This window comes from Leiobunum rupestre, chromosome 11, assembly GCF_980474605.1.
Source record: "Leiobunum rupestre chromosome 11, qqLeiRupe1.1.hap1, whole genome shotgun sequence".
NCBI classification, from domain to species: domain Eukaryota; kingdom Metazoa; phylum Arthropoda; class Arachnida; order Opiliones; family Sclerosomatidae; genus Leiobunum; species Leiobunum rupestre.
In genome coordinates this window covers 25745705-25768571 of record NC_143394.1, presented here as the reverse complement: position 1 = coordinate 25768571, position 22867 = coordinate 25745705, and the positions used below count along the sequence as shown (strand labels likewise).

At 35.1% G+C, this 22867-nt stretch overlaps 1 protein-coding gene across 4 annotated transcripts in view; it reads right to left on the bottom strand.

Moving 5' to 3' along the window:
- Window positions 1-293: 293 nt before the first annotated feature.
- LOC149922048 (elongation factor-like GTPase 1) overlaps window positions 294-22867 on the bottom strand; it is a 123115-nt gene continuing 100541 nt past the window's right edge. For all 4 annotated transcript variants that reach the window (XM_090164311.1, XM_090164314.1, XM_090164313.1 and 1 more), the window contains exons 21-22: window positions 4178-4362; window positions 294-549 (exon numbers count right to left, since the gene is read on the bottom strand). In XM_090164311.1, coding sequence (XP_090020437.1) covers window positions 361-549; window positions 4178-4362 — 374 coding nt within the window. In that variant the 3' untranslated portion in view covers window positions 294-360. The remainder of the gene's footprint in view (window positions 550-4177; window positions 4363-22867) is intronic.

Sequence of the window (22867 nt, the reverse complement as noted above, 5' to 3'; positions counted from 1 at the left end):
TGTATCTAGATAGAGCGCTTGGTTCTTTTAGAGTGCCCAATTGACCCATTTGGAAAATAATTCCACCCAAATTGTAAACACGTGTGCATTATAACAAGCGAACAACATTAGGTCACTGTCTTTAGCTCGTCATTCACGCACGTGCTTTTCATTTGGGTGAAAATGCTTTTCGATTCTCTTGGTAGGGGGTACTGTCGGGCGATGCAATTTGAAGACTGGGTCTTTGCTTACAATTATAGGGTTCATCAGTTTATTGGCCCAAACCTAACCTATACCTATTATGGATAACCACCTTATCCGGAGTTCTCACTGCACCACGTCGGTGTTTATTTTACTCGTTAAATATGGTTACAGTAGTAGTTATTTATTCTTCGTGAGAGTTCTCTGTTTTTCCGCGTGTTCGACGATTTTCTCCTCGACGGACAGTCCTTTCCTTCTGCGCACAGCGTTCATGTACTTTCGAGCCCGGTTCTCCGAATCGGCTTTCTCACCGAAATGAGCGTACTCTTCCTCGGTAGATGGCACCCAGAACGGATCAATGTCCACCACCTAGCAAAAATAACCCAATGAATTCAACAACTTTAGCCACAACTCTACAATCACCTAAGCCTAAGAAACATTGAGAATGTACTAAAGAAAATAAACATCAGTGATATAAACCCACTATGTAATAAACTTCTGAGAAAAACAGTCCATAACAATTTTCAAAATATTTTAACTAAGATCTACCTAAATTAAATATCTTCATTTTAATAATTATCCGCTTACGCTTTAGCTCTCAAACCCATGAATTAAGTCCAGGGTTCGTACAAAATTTCCGGAATTAAATTCCCTGACATTCCCAATTTCCCAGGTTTTCCCTGACCAAATTGCCAAATTTTCCCTGAACCATTTTTGTAGAATAAACCAATGATTTGAGGTAAAAATCTGGAAAATATTTTCTTTCAAAAATTTATTTGCCTAATTTATTTGGGGTCATTTTAAAATTCCCTTACTTTTTGGGACCATTTTAAAATTACTTGACTTTTCCCCGACATTTTGAAATCACTTTCAAATTCCCCGACTTTTCCCTGACCTTTTGGAAACATTTTCTAATTCCTTGACTTTTCCAGGTTTCCAGGTCGTGTACCAACCCTGATATCAAACTATATCTAGTTATAATCAGAATTTTAAAATCTTAAACAAATTTTATTGGTTTTTTACTTGTAGCCACGACCGCCTTTTCAAAATTGACTGTATATTAATATCAATCTCAAAGTTCTCGATTTATTACAGTTACCACGAATTAATGAATACTAGAAATGGAAACCCAGAAATAAAATGTTACGAGTTCTTTAAGAACAAATTAATTTCATGTGCTACGCACGAGTTATATATGCAAAAACGGAACGAGCTCTCAATAATAGATGAAATATTTCGGTCTAAGATTGCAACAGGCCTGAGCCCTGAATTAGCTAAATTATTGTTCCAATGTTTTTTTATATTATGATTTCTGTCGGCTAGCGAGTTCCACGTTAATTAAGAAACAATATTTCACACCATTTTAAATAGATTAAGCCAGCTTTTGAACGAAGTTATAATTTTAACCCATTTCACTTGGGAGTGAGAGAGTGTAGCCACTATTGTTGAACAGTGGCGTAGCTGGCATGGTTGGCACCTGGTGCGGATATCATGGTGTGCTACTTACTAGTCAAAACGTGTAAATTCTTTTTTCAAATTTTTCTAGTTTGTGTAAGTGTCCATTTTTTTCACGGTCGGGCGTCACCCCCAAAACTGCCCCAAACGGGAGGCAGCCCCCGCCACACCCTAGCTACGCCACTGTTACACTTTTCAAAAAACCACCCCTAAAGGTCTCTAGGTAACAAATGTTATTTCCATTTAAAAAACAGATCGTTCAATCAAACGAAAGCAGCCGTTCTAGAGGTTAAGAGAAGGATTAAAGAAATTTTTATTCCTTAAGAATGCTATGACCACACTGCCAAGTAGCTTAGGATCTTAAACTTTCAGTTCGTTAAGTCGGGTACTTTACCCAAGTGTGATAGCGATATCTCATTAAAGGATAAGAAATACAATAGTTCGGAGAAATATACATTTAAAAATCGTTAAACATCCATTATGGTATAAAATATGTATACATAAGACTTATAGTCAAATCATTTTAATGCTTCGGTAGCGAACAAAATCCGCCACACCTAGTGAAACACCAAGGTAACAAAAATCAAATCTGTAGTTCCAGGCAATTAGATTAGCCTTGAATAGTAATTTTCCAACTAACGCTTACGAATATTTTCGTGACGCTTTTAGTTAGCAAGTTCTGCTTAAATTGCTTAGGCACAGTCACAAAGTTCATTTACTATACGTTACGGTTTGGATTCGGTTACTTATAGGTTAGTTTAAAGATTATTTCATAAAATGTTTAGGTTTAGTTAGATAACGGTTCCAGTTATTCAGTCAAGATCCCTGTCAGCTAGATGGAGTATTGCACAGTGTTGATTAGTTAATCCATTTAAGTATCTTTTGCGGCTTTGCTGTCTAAACGAAGAATAACGTGTACGCTTCAAAAATATTTGTAGCAAAACAATTAAATTTAAAACTAAGAATTGATACATTAAAATAGAAGTTATTAGGCGACAGAAGTATCGGAGAAGGTCGTTACAGTGTGATTTAAAAAAATATAAAATACATTAGGCCGACTAGGACCAAGTTTTATGCATAACCAAATAACAGATTTATCAATTCAACCGAGACATCACTGAAAAAATTAAAACCCAAGGATCAAATGACCTTCTGAAAATCATAAACAAATCCACTTGTGCCACGTCCACAATTGGCCAGTTATTTGGAAAATGTCGGCCTGCAAGCATATTTTGTCATATTTTCTCCAGAACGGTCAAAAATGGTACAACGTGTTCCATTGGAAAGTTTCAGCGCCCACTGAAATTCCTAAACGCGAAACACAAACGCCTCAAAGTTACTTCTAAAAACCGTTCTGGAAGAACCTGATGGAATGTCAAGTACCTAAAAAATATACTTAAGGTAAACATCGTCAGCTTTTTAAATTTAATCTTCGGTCTAAAAAATTAGTTTACAGATTTTAAAAATTTGATTTTTTAAAGTTTTGTATTGACAAATTGATTAATAATGTGAGTGCAGCCGTAACCTAAACTAACTTCAAATTAATTTTAATTCAGTTTAACAACTAATTAAGAACTAATTTAAAAGGAACCACCTATGGACTGCATTGTAAAGGATGAAAAAATTAGCAAAGAAGTAGATTAATCCATTAAGAAAAGGAATAATAATAATAAAACCCTAAACAAATTTGAAGAAATTTAAAAACTTACTAATAGCTCGTACCGATAGGTCTTCGAGCAAACAAAAAGGCGTGAAACTCGGACCAAATAGATCTTCGAGTGAAAAACTAAATTAAATTAAATTAAATAGCCAGAAATTCCAACGGTAGACTGGTTTCGTCCTATTTGGGACTCGTCAGTACCGTGTGGGAAATCTGGCTTGTGACTATAACACCGAAAAGAGAAACTAAGCCTAAACATTAAAAATTTCAAAACGAGTTGCATAGCAACGGAAAGCCAAATAGGAGGAGATATTTAAGATAGTTCGCTCTGAATTCAAATTGCTAGAGCCCATTTTTGTTAAATACATTGAAGTATAATGAGTATTAAAATCAATGATTTAAAAAAAAACGAATTTAAATCGCGATTAAAACCACTAATTTCATCAAATTGGTTTAAATCAGACAACCCTGATTTAATATACTATCACCTGAAATCCATAATCACCAATTTTATCAATAATATAAACATTTTAAAAATGGACCGATTTGAATGACATTTTCGATATGGAAAGAATTACAAAATTCGTTCTATATTCTGTAAAATTTGAATTAAAAGATTAATATGTTAAATGAATGATAGTTATACAGGGTGTTCACTGAAAAACGAAAAATGATAAAAAACTGAGAAACTTTTATTTTATAAATCAAATTTCGTGCAGGGCGACATTTACTAGTGTAAAATTGAACGACCTTGAACTATGTCTCAAGGTCATTCAAAAACTATCTGGAGAACCGTTGAGTTTACGGATTTGGTTCCCATTAGAAAGTTGTTACTCGCCATATTATTAGTTAATTATGGTAAAGATATTTCAATGAACTTACCTCCCAATGGCTAAAAATAAGTTGAGGACTGGCCAAACCACTGGTTTGTTTCCGTATTTCTTCGGCAAAATCAAAGCTCTCGACGACAGGCAAGACTGCTGTGACGGAAAACCGCTGCGATCCTTCCTGAAGATCTCCACCCAAAACGCGTCCATGATGTCGTCCTAGTACCGCGTACATCTTACCTATAATACAAGATGTGTCTTTAGTCTTAAAGAATACGCCAACCATACGAAAATTATCAACTAAAAAACGAGCAGACTCTGTGGAGGCCTGCCCAGTAAAGATAGTACGAGCTACGCCGTTTCAGCTACTGCCAACAGAAAGCATTCTTTAACAAGTCAGACCCGTGATACGCTATCTGGCATCAATGTAGGTTTCATAATTTCCAGAAATTTCAATACTAACTCTTTTAGATTTTCAAGAAAGTAATTTTCGAACTTGATATGGCAACTAACGAATAGCCGAATTCGTGATCCGTTCTCTAGACTCATTGCTGAACTATTAATTATCAAAACACTCAGTAATCTAGAAACTGTCATCCGCTAAATGGTGGTTCCGCAATTAATCTAGAGATGGCGCTGGAGTAATTACTAAATTTCGTCAGCTATAGCAAAAATTTCAATCTCTCTGTTGTAAAATTTTTTCCCGTGGTAGGAAAGGCCAAGCGCTCACTGCTCTTCGTAACGTCTACGTACTACCTTCCACAAGCCTTTGCTTCGTAACGGAGACAATGCCTTGTGGAAGGCAGGACGGATACGAAACGGAGAGCCAGTGGGCGCCTAGCCAAAGACGTATTTCGCGACGTATGTAGTATCAACTAGGAATATTGTCAAAATATGAACGATTACTAAAAATATTGTTAAAAGTTGTTTAAATAAACGGTTTTTAAAATTCACGAAGTTTACGTCTTTTTTAAAAAGACCAACTTAAACAGAATAAAGTTAAAACTACTAAAATAAGATTGTATCCACTTGAAATACATTATATACGTTTTAAAATTCCGAAGAACTAGAACGTCATTTGGAATCTGGAAAAGATCTTTTTCTGTCGAAATGGCTCAGTTTCGGTAGTGACCCTTCGTCACGCCCCCACCTCGAAGTTACTATTATTTACTTCGACTTCTCAGCGTATAAAACATTTCTTTCTCGCCCACAATCTAAATGGAGCGTATCGAAGCGACGCATCTCGCGGAATTGAAGTCGCCTTCGAGATATTTCGGTAAGCGCGCGCCGAACGCCGGACGATTATATTTGGCACAATGGAGCTTAGAGCTTTAAGGCACTGGAGATTTTTTTCCGCTTTTATTTTTTTCGCCTGTGAAAGGAATATTTTAAATAAATCGAAAAGCTCTCCGGCGCCATCGGGATTCTCGACGCTGGAGCCGGCTATCCCAGCGCGCGCGCGTATCGCGATAATAAGATCGGAAAACAAGACGGCCCCACCCGTCAAAACGCTAGTTTCGCCAACTACGGACGAAACGGTTCCCGCCTTCCAAGAGTCAAAATCTAATTGATCGACGATTCCGAAAGTCAGTGTTTATATAGGGAAAACACTAAGACTTTATTTACATCGTGGCTGCGTCCGTTCCGTCGTCTTACCTTAAGTTTAAGAGAGAAGGAGAACACTATCTTTACGTCGTAAAATAGTCTGTGAAAAGACGACGGAACTAATAACGTTATGTCGTAGTGCAATATAAAGCGAAAGGAATTTCCGCCTACTGACTAAAGCCTAGTTCCCAATTGACGAAATATTTCGATGAAATAAATTTAAAAAAAAGCGCAATTTTTTAATCGTTAGGGGGTAGGTTCTCATTTGGCGCGAATATTTTAAAACGGTAAGCCTAATATCGCTTCAAAATGAACCAAATGGAGAGTAATGTTGAGAATTTCAATAAGATAAATTTTATTTTACTTAATATATTATTGGTTTATACAATATATGATAAATGTTTCTCTAAAAATCAAAGACGTTTTCGGATTAGAGATATAATTTCTAAAAATACACAAACATAGTTATTTCAACAACCTTATTCAAGAAATGAGGAATTGTGACCGATAAAGTTTTTTGAAGTGAGTATTTTGATATAAACAATGTTTGACAGATTAATAAATTAAAATTTTATTTGCTTTGTAGGTTCTTTCGAATGAGTCATGAACAATACGATGTATTACTAAATCTAGTGAGATATAGGAGTGAGAAGAAAAATAGTAGACTTCGAAAAGCTATTTCTTCCAACAAAGCGGCTCTTACGTTGCGGGAAGTGCCGTCAGAGGCCTTCTCTGATTGGCTGAAATGTTGTTTCGTTTAGACGCCAGCGATAAAAATAGAACGTTCGCTTCGAACCGTGGAGGCGAGATTTTGATGGCGAATTTGAAAATTTTCGCAAATTTTATTCGAGCGCGTCAATTTAACGCGAGAAACCAGCTTTTTCCGCCAAGTGGGAACTAGGCTTAAAGGAATAGATATAATTTGCTACAAGCAAATTTTCAGGTGTCTTTGATTGGCGAGATACAATGATTTAGCTCGATTTTCACGTCGTTTTGAATATCCGAAGCTAGTACACTATATATGTATCTAGTATTTAATGATTACCATCTGAACCCACAAAATTGGAGAGCAGTGACGAAAACAGGATAAAAACAAAAAATGGATTGTAATTGTGTAGAAGATTAAACATGATTACGAGAAAATCTTAACATTCGTTACTAATGTAAGCAATATAAAATTTCAACTAAAATATACAGGTAGTATTCAACAGATATATTAGAGCCGTGAGTGAATGATTGGTTAAGCTACCACGGTTCCGCGCGAAAAACCGTACCAAAAGCGCGCTACCCCATGGAAATTCCAGCTTGCCCCGTTGCTATATTCCCCGCGGATTAAAAGCCAAAGGATTACGTCATGTTATATGGAATGTCTTGGGAGGTTGATGGTCATTGAAATTTCATGGGTTTTCAAAAAATAAAAAAATACGGCATCTATTTTTGTGCAAAAATATGGTAATTCAACTTCTTGCAAAAATGAGATAGCCTTTATTTCTTCAATAAAAATGAGCTCCATTAAATAATATAATAATTTTTAATCTTTGTACAGGCAAAGCTACTGATTTGATTTGAATCAGATTTAATTAGAACTGCCCCACGGCGAAAACCAGTTTTGCGAATTATTTTAAAACATTCAATGGATGAATTTCAAATATTTTTAAACTGATAATGCCACCTGAAAGTAATAGGCCAATTTTATTAGTTATTTAAAGGCGACACACAAAGTGCTTCCAGAAATGGACTTGTTCGTTTCCCCATCACATAACCTTCAAAATGCAATTTAAAACATTTGACCTAAACCTGTTATAGAAAATTTTAAAATAACATATTTTTTTAATTCCCCGCACGGGATTTACTAGAAAAATTGTAAAATCATATTTTTAAATTTCACTAAAAAAAACCTTTTTCTTATAAAATAATTTTTTTTAATCTAATTTTTTTGAAGTTAACATATTTTTGCATTGATACATTTGTTACGAAAGAAATAGTTTCACCCCAGACCAATCTGGGCGTAGGGCAAGAAAGAGTTCCGGAAGATTTCATTGAAGAAACGACCAAGTTAACCTTTCCTCGCGCGGATGAATGATAGCCTTATCTAGGTGAAGGTAGTAGTACCGCGTTATGCATAAGCTATTGAGAAGAAGGCAGGCCGAGTAAATCGCTCGAACGTCAGACAGACTCTTTCAGGAGGTAGCCGCCACTACTTCCTGGCGCCAGCGTCGACCTGGCTGCGCGCCACCGTCATTGTTGCACTGTCCGTTGCTCTCATTTTTTAGCAACAATGCGAGGCTTCGTTTCCCCCCAAACAGGTTGCGAGGGCGCGTGCGATGCTATTACATTTATATCTAGGCTCTTATTCGGGCGCACTACCGTTCAATACAAATTTTATGGCTAAATTATCCTTTACAGAAGTAGGCGTCTTTGAAAATAATGAAAGAGTTCTATTTTGAATTTGTTCGTGTACTACCACTTAAATACGAAGGTGGATTTAATCGTAACGAAAATGAAACGATTTTATTAACTTTGAAATTTATCCACCTCGGTACTAAAATACAATATCTCAAAATATGGCAAGTTTGATAAAATTTATTTTAGGTTCTTGGGGCTATGGAAAATCTGAAATTCATTGAATTTAAATAACGGCACATAATATCTAACTAGTTGCAAAAAACACAAGGAGAACGCAGCTAGCCTTTTTTTTTAAAATAGAGCTAATACCCAAGGCACCACCTTCGACCACATAAGCAATGTTGCTTGTGCGTGATCAAGTAACAGGTGGCCGGGTTACAATGCGTAGGAGGGTGGTGGCAAGCCCTTCATGCCACGCGAGCCAACAGCTCCCTACACTAACTATTACCGTTAACCTCAGCAAGTTTTTATGGGAAGGGGAAACCGAAGATCTCGGTGGAAACCCCTTTAACCAGTGGGGAGAGAACTTACAAACTCTACGCAGAAGGAGTGGTTCCGGATTTTCACCCAGTGCCACTAGCTGGGATCGAACGCTAAGGCAGTGTTGTGTACAACTTTCATTGGACGAGCGTCACGAGCCTTTATGCTGAACGTTTTATGGGCGGCGGGGAAGGCAATTTCCGAATTTTCCCCTTCTGACAGCAGCAGGCGCTAAAGCATCTAACCAAGTACGGAAGAAAATGCACGACTTCTGCGCTGTGTTTGTTGCTCCTAGCTATCTAAATGGCTAAATGAGGTAGACGACAGGGTAGTCACTTTAGTAGTCACATGTACAAATAGTAGGTCATCACGGGAAATAATTTAAGATAATAACTGGAAATCACTGCGAAATTGCGAAAAAGCAGCGAGAAACTAGGGTAAGTCAGCAAATGTTTTTCGAAATTCAGTAATCAGGTGTATAAAGATATTACTAGTGACTACCCTCTCGGACGTTTATAAAGATAGAGATCTAAGAGATGTTTGTGTGATGGTGTCATATGGCTTTCCATATTCTTAATTTCCGTTTTGTCAACTGACCATAAGTGTTTGGAACACCACAGTTTTTAATTCACAGATTAGCAGTTATTATATAATATTTTTATAACAAAATTTTCACGATATTTTACAATAAAAGAATTGAAAAAAAGTATTGTCTATGGTAAATTGAAGTTACATAGATTTTCTCTGTAATATTTTCATACCTATAAATCAGCGTACGTAATCAAAATTTTGGGAAAAATTAAATGACACTTTTTAGCACGCGATTCTTTTATATTCTAACCACATAATAGTAAACATTTATTGGTTTACATTAAAAGGTGTAATATAATTAGATAAATATATTTTGAGATAGCAGAGACTAATAGAAATTGTATCATAAAAGAAACAGAAATTGCGTCTAAAAAGCCCTTAAAAAATTAATATATTACCGAGTCTGAGACAATCCATTGGAAATCAAGAAATAAAAAATTGGTATTTTAATGAAATCGTACCACCGAAATGAAGCGGGTGTAGTAAGAGATATGACATAAGATTTATAATAGTGTAAGTTAACTTTGCCATTTCGCAAAGTTGAACCATCGCCGTGGAAGCCTTCGTAAACTGGAAAACGCGTAGCCGGATCATCCGCGTGGAACTACTCGAACCGATTCCGAGCTAAATGGAAATTTTCCAGAATCCACGACCAATTTCTTGTTAAAAGTTATAAATATCACGCATTAGAGAAACTATTCATTTTCGCTGGCCTCGTTAGGGAAAAATATTTGACGATGTCTGTTTGATTGGATAAAATCCGTGACTTTTTAGGTACGAAACCTTGGATATTTTACGGCATTGTTAAATGGAACACGTAAATCGAAACGGAGAGATTTCGAAGCATTCCAAGAGCGCAAAAGAAAAACTTTGGTCACGTATTTTTGTGACCTCTCCACTAAGATATCATTATTTGACAGCATCTTGAACCATAAACAAAAAGGTGGCTGATAAGGTACGCACGGCCGTTGGATGATCTTGGATCCCGAAAGCGTGAACCTCCCATTCGCGGGACTCGGGCGCGCAACATGCAGCGGCGCGTGAGAGCCAAGCCCCAAAAACATCTTTGGGCCCACGCAACGCTTCGGGGGTCAGGGGTCAATGTTAGCTCCCCTATGGCGTTTACGAGGCTTCCAACCAGTACCGTTATTAGAAGTCAACGAGTACGAGGTTACGAGGAGGATATCATTTTCAGCTTTATGTATTGGAAAGATTAGCCACCAAATCAATGGAAAATGTTATTACAGAAATTCGAACAGTTAACATATGTTGGAAAATATATTAACTACAGCGCGTATTTCCAACTTTCGACAAATGCCTTCGGAGTTCATAGATTTTCAGAAGTATTGCCCTTAGGTAAAAAAAATTATGAAATAGTGGACTGATATTTCTACTTAATTTGGACAGATTTAACGTTATTTTTAAGAGATTTCGGGTTAAATCATTTACCGAGATTTCACGTTAATTAATACAGATAATTCAAGTTAATTTACAGAGATTTCGCTTAAATTTTCGAGATTTCACGTAAAATGTTGTGCATAGATTTCACGTTAATTTTTGTAATGTTTCACTTTTAATTTTTTCACGTTAATTTAGACAGAGATTTCACAATAAATTAGACATATACCACAATAATTTAAACAGATTTCACGTTCGTTTAGACAGAGATTTCACAATAAATTAGACTGATACCACACTAATTTAGACATTTTTCACGTTCGATTAGACAGATTTCACGTTATAGTTTAGACAGAGATTTCCCGTTAATTTAGACAGAAATTTCACATGGATTGTGCATCAGATTTCAAGCGAATTTTGTGGGTGATCATTTACTAAGATTTTAATGGACACAGAACGTGAACGTTTTCCGATATTGCAAGCGATTTTACAACGAGCTTACCGCTAACTTTTCATGCTTGACGAAATATTAAGTTATCTCAATGCCATTATAAAAAAATTTCAATTTCCAAGTTACTAATAGTTTTTTTTATAAATTCAGCTACGCTTTCTGAACTTGTTTTTATGCTGCTCTTACGTCACGATGTCATAGTTTTATTAGAATAGTTTTGACACGCGCGGTTTGCACGTACACGTGAAAATCAGAGGTTTCCCGCGCCCTTAGAGCGCGCTCGTAATATTACCAAAGTTAAAGCTATGTCGTAGTAGCTACATTCAAACTAGAAGGCCACGTTAATTTATAAAAACACCTATTGTTTAGCCTAAACTACGAGCGTATTCTTCAGACAATATTTCAACGAGCTAGGTTCAACGCCCAATAATACAATTTAATTTTTTTACACCGAATGAGTACATTTACTCAAAAATAATATCCATCGCTTTGGGAACGGCTACGTCGTGATTTTGTTAGAACCGGGAAAAATTAGGTGTATGTATACTTTCCTTAAAATAATAAAGGGCTGCCGAGCTAAGTGGAAACCTCAACGAATCAACCACTCTATAAACATTGAGTGGAGGGTTAATCCTCCGAAAGAAAGCCAAGAGGGGGGGGGGTCGCGTTCGAGGAGGGGTCACGGAGGAGGGGTCACGGAGGAGCGGAGAAAAACAGCTTCTCGGGCGTTGTCCCTTGGAAGTCAAATTCGACGGTACAGTTAAGAACTAAGAAATTTATTTAAGACGTTTTGGAGAGCACGCGCGGGGGTGCAGCCGATCGAGAGGGCCAAAGGAGGGGGGGGGGGGCACACTAAGGAGTGGTATTTTTGGGCGCGTGGCTCGCGCGTGCAACGTGTCTTCCACAACAGGCCAGCGGTGATTTATAGCCTCGAAACCGAAGAAGAAAATAATGAAAAAGACACGAAGGCGAAGTATTCCGAGATAAGAGGAAGAATTCGAAAGCGTGGGGTCCCCCGATACAGCCCCTCTCATGTCGCTCGCAGCATACACGACGAGGTTTTGGGGAAATCACGTAACTGAGAAATATTTATTTCGGGGAAATTTATATCGTTACGTATTCTCGAATGTTTACAAGGGCATCTTCGTAAGCGTTCGTCAGTGTTTATTTTTTAAATTTCTTAATCGAGATCAACTTTATTTTCTTTGTAATTTGTATTTTTCTTCGTTGATTTCGTAATTCAATGAAGTCAACTATATAGGATTATCACGCGATATTTATTGGCTTTGATGTGAAATTTTTTTTAACAAATTTGCGCATCTCGATAAAATTGGAAAAATAATTTCCTCCTGTAATTATAGAAAAACTAGAGTAAGAGTTTCTTACAATCGGCATATACACGTTGTTCGGTGTTTTCCAAGAAATTGTGTTTCGTACAATTATTATCTTTAATTTCAATTAGATATTTATTTTAAATTTTCAAGCTTAGAAAAATAATTAGTGGATTTAGAAACATGCTCGCTTGTTTATCGCACTTTAAGTTTAATTTAAAATGAGTCTATTGCTATAGTTGCGTCTCCTCGGGTAACCCACTTTACCATAAAATTATATTTTCACTTATGTTAGGGAATCGCTAAATCTCAGTAATCCTTAATAGGTTCTTTGACAGGGTCAATGATGAATGACTGCTTGGAAATCCCAACCAGATTTCTTAAATTTCAGCTTTTATATAATTTCCTAGAGATGGTAATCATAAAAATACGTACATTATTCTAGTAATATGAAATTAATTTCATCAAATGTCGTATATGTTTTAAGCGAATAACGTAAGGATGAATACTCAACTAAGAGAAATATATATTTCTGGTAATATGAAATTAATTTCATCAAATGTCCTACATGTTTTAAGCGAATAACGTAAGGATAATTACTCAACTAAGAGAAATATAGATTTCTGGTAATAGGAAATTAATTTTAACGAATGTCATATTAGTGCAAAAGCGTTTAAGTTAAGTTACTTCGTTTTGGTGTTCAGAGGCGCTATTCTATAAAACCGGATACCTGAATCTACGAGCACGAGGCGTGTATAGCAATTTACGAATAAAATTATCTATAGATAGTGGTCAAGAAGTTGCCCGCTTTCGAATAAAAGTTGGATGCCACTCCTTTGGAATTTCATTTCGCTCTACAAATGGTACTCGCGAAATAACGGTAATGATCCCGAAATTACAGAAATTAGCGGCCACGTACGCGGCCGAGGAGTGGTCTTCTTCCCTTTCCATCTCCACACGCGCGTTACAAGCCGAAGCGAATGCCGCTTGTCAAGACTCGTCAAGAATGCATCCCGGCCAACGGAGAATATACGGGCACGACGCTGTTGGCCTCGTGTAAACCGAAAGAAAAACCACGCCCCTCCACCTTTCCTAGCGGGAAGGGGGAAGACACTCCACTAAGATCGCTGGATCTCTCTGACTGTAGGCGGAAGGTATCTTACGGGAATCATGAAAATACGATACTACATATTATCTGTAAACTTGAATAAATTCTTGGGACAACTTAATGAACCGAACCCCGACCGAGTTTTTATGTATGTATTTATGTAAAAAATATTATAATAATAAAAGTTTGAATATTTACGAAAATATTTTAGGGATTGTTAGGCACATGGTGTTAGGACCAGCCCTTTATTTAAAGGAAATACTTTCGATTTCTGTGGGAAAGTAATCGGTTCAGATTTTAGTTCCCACGTGTTAATTTGTACCGGCGATTGCTCATCGCTTATTGCCAGTTGCAGAGCTAGTGACCACAGTAAAGCTCAAACATGTTTATACGCGAGATATTTTTTGGAAAATGCATGATGATTTATGTTGCTATCTAAATTAATGGAATTAAAAGTCGGTCGATGGTTTGGGCCTAAGGTGGCACCTTGGGTATTAGAATAGCTGATTTTTATTATTGATGTTTTAGAAAAATATTGGTTTTCACTTCGCAAGTATTTCTAACCAAAGGTTCTTAATTTTATCTATTGTTGAAGTGGGGTGGCGGAGTGGTTAGCACTTTCGCCTCGCAGCAAGAGGAGCCGGGTTCGATCCCAACTTGTGGCACTGAGTGAAAACTCGGAACAACTCCTTCTGCGTTGAGTTTGCAAGTTTTAAGGGGTTTTTCCCCGAGATCTTCGGTTTCCCCTTCCATAAAAACTTGTTGAGGTTAACGGTAATAGTTAGTGTAGGGAGCTGTTGGCTTGCAGGGCTTGCCACCACCCTCCTACGCATTGTAACCCGGCCACCTGAATTAAAGGCTTTAAAAGTCGCCTTGGGTATTAGCCTAGCTGATTATTATTATTATTATTATTAAAGTTGTCCAAAAAATTACAACCAAGATATATTTGAAAAGTTAACTAAAAATTGGCTCTCTCTAATACCTATAGTTTCCGTTCCAACAAGCAAAATAATTACAAAACCTCAGAGAACAACATTTTTCTAAGAAAAACACATTTTAGATGAATAAACTCTGTGGCATCGTGATAAAAGTCGAATCAAAGAACATTAGGATTTACACTGAATATTCATGCAATAATGTAATTCTTCTGTATTAAGATAATAGGATATTTGGACTATTATTCCATATCCAAGAGCCGACTTATTTTCTGTGTTCACTCGAATAGTGTAATTACGGGAAGACATTAAAAATATTGGAAAATAGGGCAATTATAGGATCACATTGAAAATGTAGGAAAATGATGTAATTATAAGAAGATATTGAAAATAATGAAATTATAGGAAGATATTGAAAATAATATACGAAAATAATGAAATTATAGGAAGATATTGAAAATAATATACGAAAATAATGAAATTATAGGAAGATATTGAAAATAATATACGAAAATAATGAAATTATAGGATCACGTTGAAAATATTGGAAAAAAGTATAATTATGGGAAGACATTGAAAATATTGGAAAAAAGTATAATTATGGGAAGACATTGAAAATATTGGAAAAAAGTATAATTATGAGAAGACATTAAAATATAGGTATTATGGGAAGACATTGAAAATATAGGAATTATGAAAAGACATTGAAAATATAGGAAAATGATGTAATTACAGAAAGATATTGAAAATAATATGGGAAAATAGTTAAATTATAGGATCACATTGAAAATATAGGAAAATGATGTAGTTAAAGGAAGACATTAAAAATATTGAAAAAAAAGTGTAATTATGGGAACACATTGAAAATATAGGAAAATTGTGTATTATAAAATGTTATAGGGAGTTATTGAAATGATAAAATTTGGGATGTGCGAATGGGGCTCCTAAATGGTGGGCTGGTTTTCCCCCGGAGCGAGAAACGAACGTGAGGATAAACGTGATCAACCGGCCAAACATCTCGCACGTGCGCCAAACTGTGGCGCTGTTTGTGTGTGCGCAGCTGATAATGGAGATGTTCGAAACGAGGCGACCATTATTTGTTGTCACGCTGGGCCGCGCGAAAAAGAACTTTTCCCGATTGTTCCCGTTTTCATCCGATTTTACGAATTGCGGTTTATCCGAGACGCGCAACACCCGGAATGCATTTTCCTGTTTATCGTTTCTAGGAGCGACTGTCAATATGATTTAATACCGAATCTATAGAAACATTCTACGCCAGTTCGTTCACTTTACAGAGTATTCCACCCGCGCACTCTCAAACGGTCGACTAAAAATGTGGTACAACGTCAATATACACTTTCAAACTGAAGAAGATTCGCGTTAAATTACTTATTTTTGTGACGGTGTTATACTCACAAGGAGACTATACCCACGATGTAACTCACCGATTTTGTTTCAACTCGGGAGTTAAGGGAAATGTTGCTACGGACTTTAGTTTTGCCATGGCAACCGAAAACATTTTTACAACTCAAATAGAACATTTCTCTATGACATGTAAATTAACATGGGAAAATCGAAGATTCTTAAGGGTGGTTGTAACCCGGCCACCTGAATTAATGGCTTTAAAAGTCGCTTGATGACTTAGGTCTAAGGTGGTGCCTTGGGTATTAGCCTAGCTGATTATTATTATTATTATTATTATTATTATTATTATTACTATTATTTGGGTATATATAGTTAAATTGGGTAAGTTTATTTAAAATGGGTAAATGCCAGTAAATTATGAAAAATTCGGGAAATTTTAAGAAATTGACCAAATGTATGTAAATTGCCTTCATTCCGGATAATATAGAGCAAGTTTACTTGAAAACTCTAAAATTGGGTTAATTTATATTGTCTAAATTTGAGTTGAATTAAAAATATAGACTAAATATTGGAAATTTGGTAAATTTTTGGGAAGTTATATAAATTCATTTTAAATTCTTTCAAATTGATAGGGATTTGTGAATTTGGTTAAAATTGGAAATTACCATCCATCTTGAATCTCCGAAATGAGCAGAAAGAGTGCTCTGATTGGCCAAAAAATGTGACGCGGGACACACGATAGCGATAATTATATTAATCGTAATTCTTAGCCAATACTATTTATATCAAAAACAAAACTATGTATCCCAAAATTAGATATTTAATGTTTATTTACCCAATTTACCTCATCTAAATTTACTCTATTTCCTAAATTTATTTAAGTTTATCCAATTTCACCCAACTTTACTGAATTTCACTCAAAATGGACGAATTTACACAATTTTTCTAAAGTTTACATTTTTTATGCAAATTTACGAAATTCAAACGATTTTATAAAATTTTTACCTATTTACACGACTTTATCCAATATTTATCCAATTAAGAGTACTTGATCCAATTTTATCTCAGGTACACGATTGTATCCATTTTACATTAATTTACCAATTTTACACGTATTTACTAAAGATTACCCAAACCATATAGACAAAGAAGGGGTATGCCCAAACTTACATGAATTTATCGAATTTTCCAAAATTTCCACAATCTATCCAATTTTAACCAAATTCACATAAATTTATAAATTTTTCATTTTATCAATTTGAATGAATTTAAAATGAATTTATATAACTTCCCAAAAATTTAACAAATTTACAATACTTAGTCTGTAATTTCTTTAATTCTACCCAAAATTTAGACAATACAAATTTACCCAATATTAGATATTTCAAGTAAATTTGCCCTATTTTCTCCGGAATGTAGGCAATTCACATACATTTTGTCAATTTCTTAAATTTCCTCGAATTTTTGCAACTTTACTTGCATTTACCAAAACTTACCCATTTTACATAAAGTCACCCAATTTAATTATATATACTATAATTTAACCACCTTTTAGTTTTTTTTATATAAAAATAGTATTTGAAAATTTTAAATATTTCATAGCGGTGACCCTTAGTAACATTTCCCTTTAGGGTTTCTTTAAATTACATGAAAGTCTACTTAACTCCCGGGTTTAAACAAAATCAGCGAATTACACATCGGGTCAATTACAACCCTGGAAATTTCTAATACAGTCAGGACAAATTCCTATTTGTCGAATAGCGGAGTGTCTAACCATCAGTGTCTTTCCGGTAAATAAAATCGACCACGTATAATTTAAAATCAATAATAATAATAATAATAATCAGCTAGGCTAATACCCACCTTAGGCTTAAGTCATCAAGCGACTTTTGAAGCCATTAATTCAGGTGGCCGGGTTACGATGCGTAGGAGGGTGGTGGCAAGCCCTTCATGCCACGCGAACCAACAGCTCCCTACACTAACTATAACCGTTAACCTCTAGAAATATTAATTAATTATTAATTTATCCGTCAGATATTTTCCGTGAATACGGTGCCACTGGTTATAGAGCAACTGATGGCATTTAAATTATTTCTATTATCATATTCATTGTGATAACTTTACTTTTCAACACTTCATTTCTAGTCTATTCAGTGTCCTTAAAATCATACACAGCGCTCTGAATATGCAAAAATATTATACATTTTTTTTTGTGTTGAAGCACAAATAACATTACAGTGCGAAATTTGTGCAAATTTATAAAAAGGCTTCAATAGTATTGACAATTCAAACAAATTATAATAGACAACTCATTTTGGATTTCAAATTCTCTATCCACTGGATAAAAGGGTTTTCTCCCGAGATCTTCGGTTTCTCCTTTCCATAAAAACTTGTCGAGGTTAACGGTAATAGTGAGTAGAAGGAGCTGTTGACTCGCGTGGAATGGAGGGCTTGCCACCACCCTCCGACGCATTGGTACCCGGCTAATTAAATATTATGATAAAATACGCGAAAAAGTAGATTAGTCCATAATTAAAAGAGATAATATAGCTAAACCCTAAACAAATTTGAAGAAATTAAAAAACTTACTAATAACTCGTACCGATAGGTCTTCGAGCAAACAAGGGTTTAGCTATATTATCCCTTTTAATTATTTACTAATCTACTTTTTCGCGTATTTTATCATCCTTCGCACTGTCCATAAGTGGTTTCTTCTAACTTAATTAAATATTAGACTTAAAATAAAATTAACTATTTAAATTTTAATTTAAGTTATGGATACGATCAAATTAAAAATGAAAAAATAACCGAATCTTTCCAAATAAAAAAATCGAAATAACGAAGCCGTCTAGAAAAACATTTAAACAATAGCTTCCTACAAAGAAGAATATTTCACACTTCAATATTAAATATCTTTCGCCGTTCTCTGACCTCAACCGTTCATTATCAAGATCATAAAAACCACAAACTAAAGCACGCTTTTAAATGAAAATGGCTCATATTTATACTTAAATACGCTATATGGGATTTCTATCCATTAATTTTTCGTAGAGCTCAAATTTTTGCATAAATTATAAGATTAGTTTTTGTTCAAAATGATCTTCAGTCACCGCGTCCATTGCCAAATGAACGTCGTATAATATCGGATAGAGTTCGAATTATGCTATCCTGCCCAGATAGAAACTTTTCTTTGTCAAATTTTAATCCATTCTTAATAATGAAATTCGCGAAATTGTTAGGGTAATTTATTAGTTCAATGACCTTATTGTAAAACATTTAATTTTTGCTCTGAAAGCAAATAAGAGGAGCCTATAATTAAACCACTTCTGGGGGATGTATCTTACTTCTGGCCGAAGGGCAGGCACTATGCTTTAGGGTGTCCTAATAATCATGATTAAAAAATTATAAATTGTATCGCAATTTGATAAGTTTAGTTGCAATTTGATAAGTTTAGTTGCAATTTGATAAGTTAAGTTGCAATTTGATAAGTTTAGTTGCAATTTGATAAGTTTAGTTGCAATTTGATAAGTTAAGTTGCAATTTGATAAGTTTAGTTGCAATTTGATAAGTTTAGTTGCAATTTGATAAATTTAATCGCGATTTGACAATTTATTTATTTTAATCGCGACTTAACAATTTTATTATTTTAATCGCGACTTAACATTTTTTTTATTTTAATCACGATTTAATAATTTTAATAACGACTTAATAACTTTAATCACGACTTAATAACTTTAATCACGACTAAATAACTTTAATCACGACTTAATAATTTTAATCACGACTTAATAACTTTAATCATGACTTAATAACTTTAATCACGACTTAATAACTTTAATCACGACTTAATAACTTTAATCACGACTTAATAACTTTAATCACGACTTAATAACTTTAATCACGACTTAATAACTTTAATCACGACTTAATAATTTTAATCACGACTTAATAATTTTAATCACGACTTAATAATTTTAATCACGACTTAATAATTTTAATCATGACCTAATCATTTTAATAACGTTTGAAATTCTTGACCAACTCGAGCTTGCATTACTTTTCATAGTCCCAGTGCTGGCAGAAAAAGTTAATATTTTGAATCACAATTTAATCTTTTGATCGCTAGTTAATCCAATTTAATTTTAGAAGGTATATTAATAATAACGATAGCGACCTCGATTATGGCTTGTTTTCTTTATTAAATTTTACGATATTTTTGAATCGGTTAGCTTTGTAATGAAAAAAGTCAAACTTGTTTGCATAATTAATCCACGAGTCTATTTTGGGTAATTGCAACGTATCCTTCAATCTTCTTGATCTACGGCATAATATTATTTTCGGTAAGTAGTTTTTGCAATTGGTACAACCTGGTAAAACTTAAAATTCAAGATCAACAGAATATAAAAAGGAGTACTAAAAATATAATTTTACAACGAAACTGGAGAGCGTTATAAGACTGACCCAGATGAGTAAGATGTTGAAAATTATTCATGATTGACAGTTTGTTTATATCTCTAGAGAAAGAATTTATTCCCGGGAGTAATTGAGAAAGAATGTTTTGGCGAACGGAAAGTGGCTCCTCTTACGCTCTCTATCGCTACCGCTACGTTTTGGCTCGGAAAAAGAATTGAAGAACTTGCTTGGCGAATGAAAGGGTTATTTAACCGCTTCGCGAGAAACCCACCAAAGCTAATATTTTCATTCCTGGCGTTTACTAGCAAAGGACACCATTATGTAAGAGGCTGCGAAACGGACAATTTCGACAGAAAATGTCGAGATAAAAATGTGCGGAATTTAGGAAGCCTGCGCGATATAACGGGATTTGTTTACGCTAGAGTCGTAATCGACTTCTGCGGAACTATTTTCAGTTTTTCACGCCGTAAATTGCCTTCGTATATTTCCCAGATTTTAAAGATAAACGCTACATTACCATCGACGCTCTACATTGGCACGATAAATTTTTATTTCGCAGAATAGTAAATTAATGATTCCCCCTTTTACGAACACGAATTAGTCTCAGAACTATATTATATAGCCTTTCAACGGCGGTCTACGTACAATGCTCTCTCTCTCTCTTTTATCTTAGTCGTGTCTGTGTGAACGCGGTTTATTCGTACCCATCTTGGAGGTTTGTTTGTCATCACACTCGCAAACTGGCAGACCCGTTTCATACTTGATTAAATCTGGCCTGTTCACATACACAATGGCCAGTTACCATAAATAACGTTCAACGGTAAGTCGACAATGGGAAGATATATACTACCGTTCACTATAAACTACAGTTTTCATTATATATTCAAAATAAGACTTGTCTTCAGTAAGATAATTGACTTTAAACTCGTTGAAGCTATTGGGGTTTTTACCAGGATAATTCAGCGTCCAAAGCTTATTGACACAACTACTAAAAACCCTTTAAAAATGTTTGCAAAGTTAAAAAACCTCTAAGTTCCCTTTAAAAACTACGAGGAAAAAATTAATTACTTCAATTTTAATTCCTGCTACTCTTAGAATTTTTAAAATCACATTATAGACTCAGAGTTACGCAAAGTAGTTTAATTTGGCATAACACTAGTTTAAAGTGCGTCTAGTTAAAATGTAATACATTGATAAATTAAAATATCACCTGAAGACTAGTTAAAAGTATCTGTAAAAATATATATTAGGGTTTCGCGTATTATTGGGCATCGTTATTTGTAAAGTAACAGGTAGGGCTGTGCGAGTAGTGGTTTTAAGCAATCGAGTATTGAAGTCGATCGAATCGTGTAATCGAGGGGAAACTTTCCCTTATTCGAGTCGAGTAACTAAAAAAACTTCGAGTAATATTTTAACGAGTCGGGTTATCGAGTACTTGATTAGGAGCTAGTTTTATTCGAGTAATTATGAAATTAAATTTAAAAGGAGTATAAAGTAACTTTCAATGCTGAAAAATATTCCTTTAATTTAAATGAACTACAGTTTCTACAACTTTGTAGGTACCGTTTATTTCCCCCCAAAAAGTGGTAAAAACCCCTTTTTGAACTTTGAGATAACGAGGAGAGAAAAACCAAATACTCGACGAATTAAGAGAGCAGCTTATTCGAGTAAGCGGGTACCCGAATATGCAATTTTTAGGTTCTCTGTAATGATGTGTAATCGACGAATATTCTCCAATTACTTATTCGATGTCGAGTTCGAGTACTTGACCTCAAAAATGGCCGAGTACTCGCACAGCCCTAGTAACAGGTATAGTACCTTAGAACTCTTAATATCTGTCTCTACTTAGTCGTATAACATTTACCAAAACAATAATTACAGTTTATCTTAGAGATCCGATAGTTTGAAATGATTAAGATTTCAAAAGAACATCACGTTTAAACAAGCGGGGAATCAGATGCAGCCTCGCGGAAAATATCACTTTCTACGTTTAAGCGCGTGTAAAAAAGCTTATCCGTGGCCGATTTAATAAAATGAAGAAAGGGCAAGTGAGGCGACGCTTTCGCGAGGACCAGAAACAAAAATGAATGAATGGGAAAATGGGGCTCTGCGCCCGAAGAACAGGTTTGATCGTCGGGAGTGGTTTTCAAATCAAATTATAACCTCAAATTTCCAGTTTTTATAGGTAATTCCTCTCCACGAATTACAAAAGCCTAAAATAGACGTGAAAAAAAAACCGTTGCGAAATATCCTCCGAAAGATCCAATACGTACAAAACCGGTAGGCCTACTATTTTTATAAAAATACTATTTCATTCTAAAACCCGTCGCTGTAGAGCCCGTTATACGCTCTCTCAAATATTTCAGGGACAGAAAATATATCATCAGTCTTGGTAATATTCAGCCGTAATTTTAACAGGTACAAAACCGTTCAATTTTGTTTAAGAAATTAATATCTGGAATTTGGAGAGTTCGAGATTCTCATTAATGAGTACAACACGGCATTAAGTTAATTTGAAGGCCACTGCTACTGAAGAGCTAACCCCTGGGAAAAAGCTAAGTAAATTTCAGTAGAGGCTGCAAATATTTCGCGTGAAATAATAGGTGGTATTCACGAGAAGATGGCGGCCATTGCACTAAGGTAGATAGTCATGGGGAAAAGG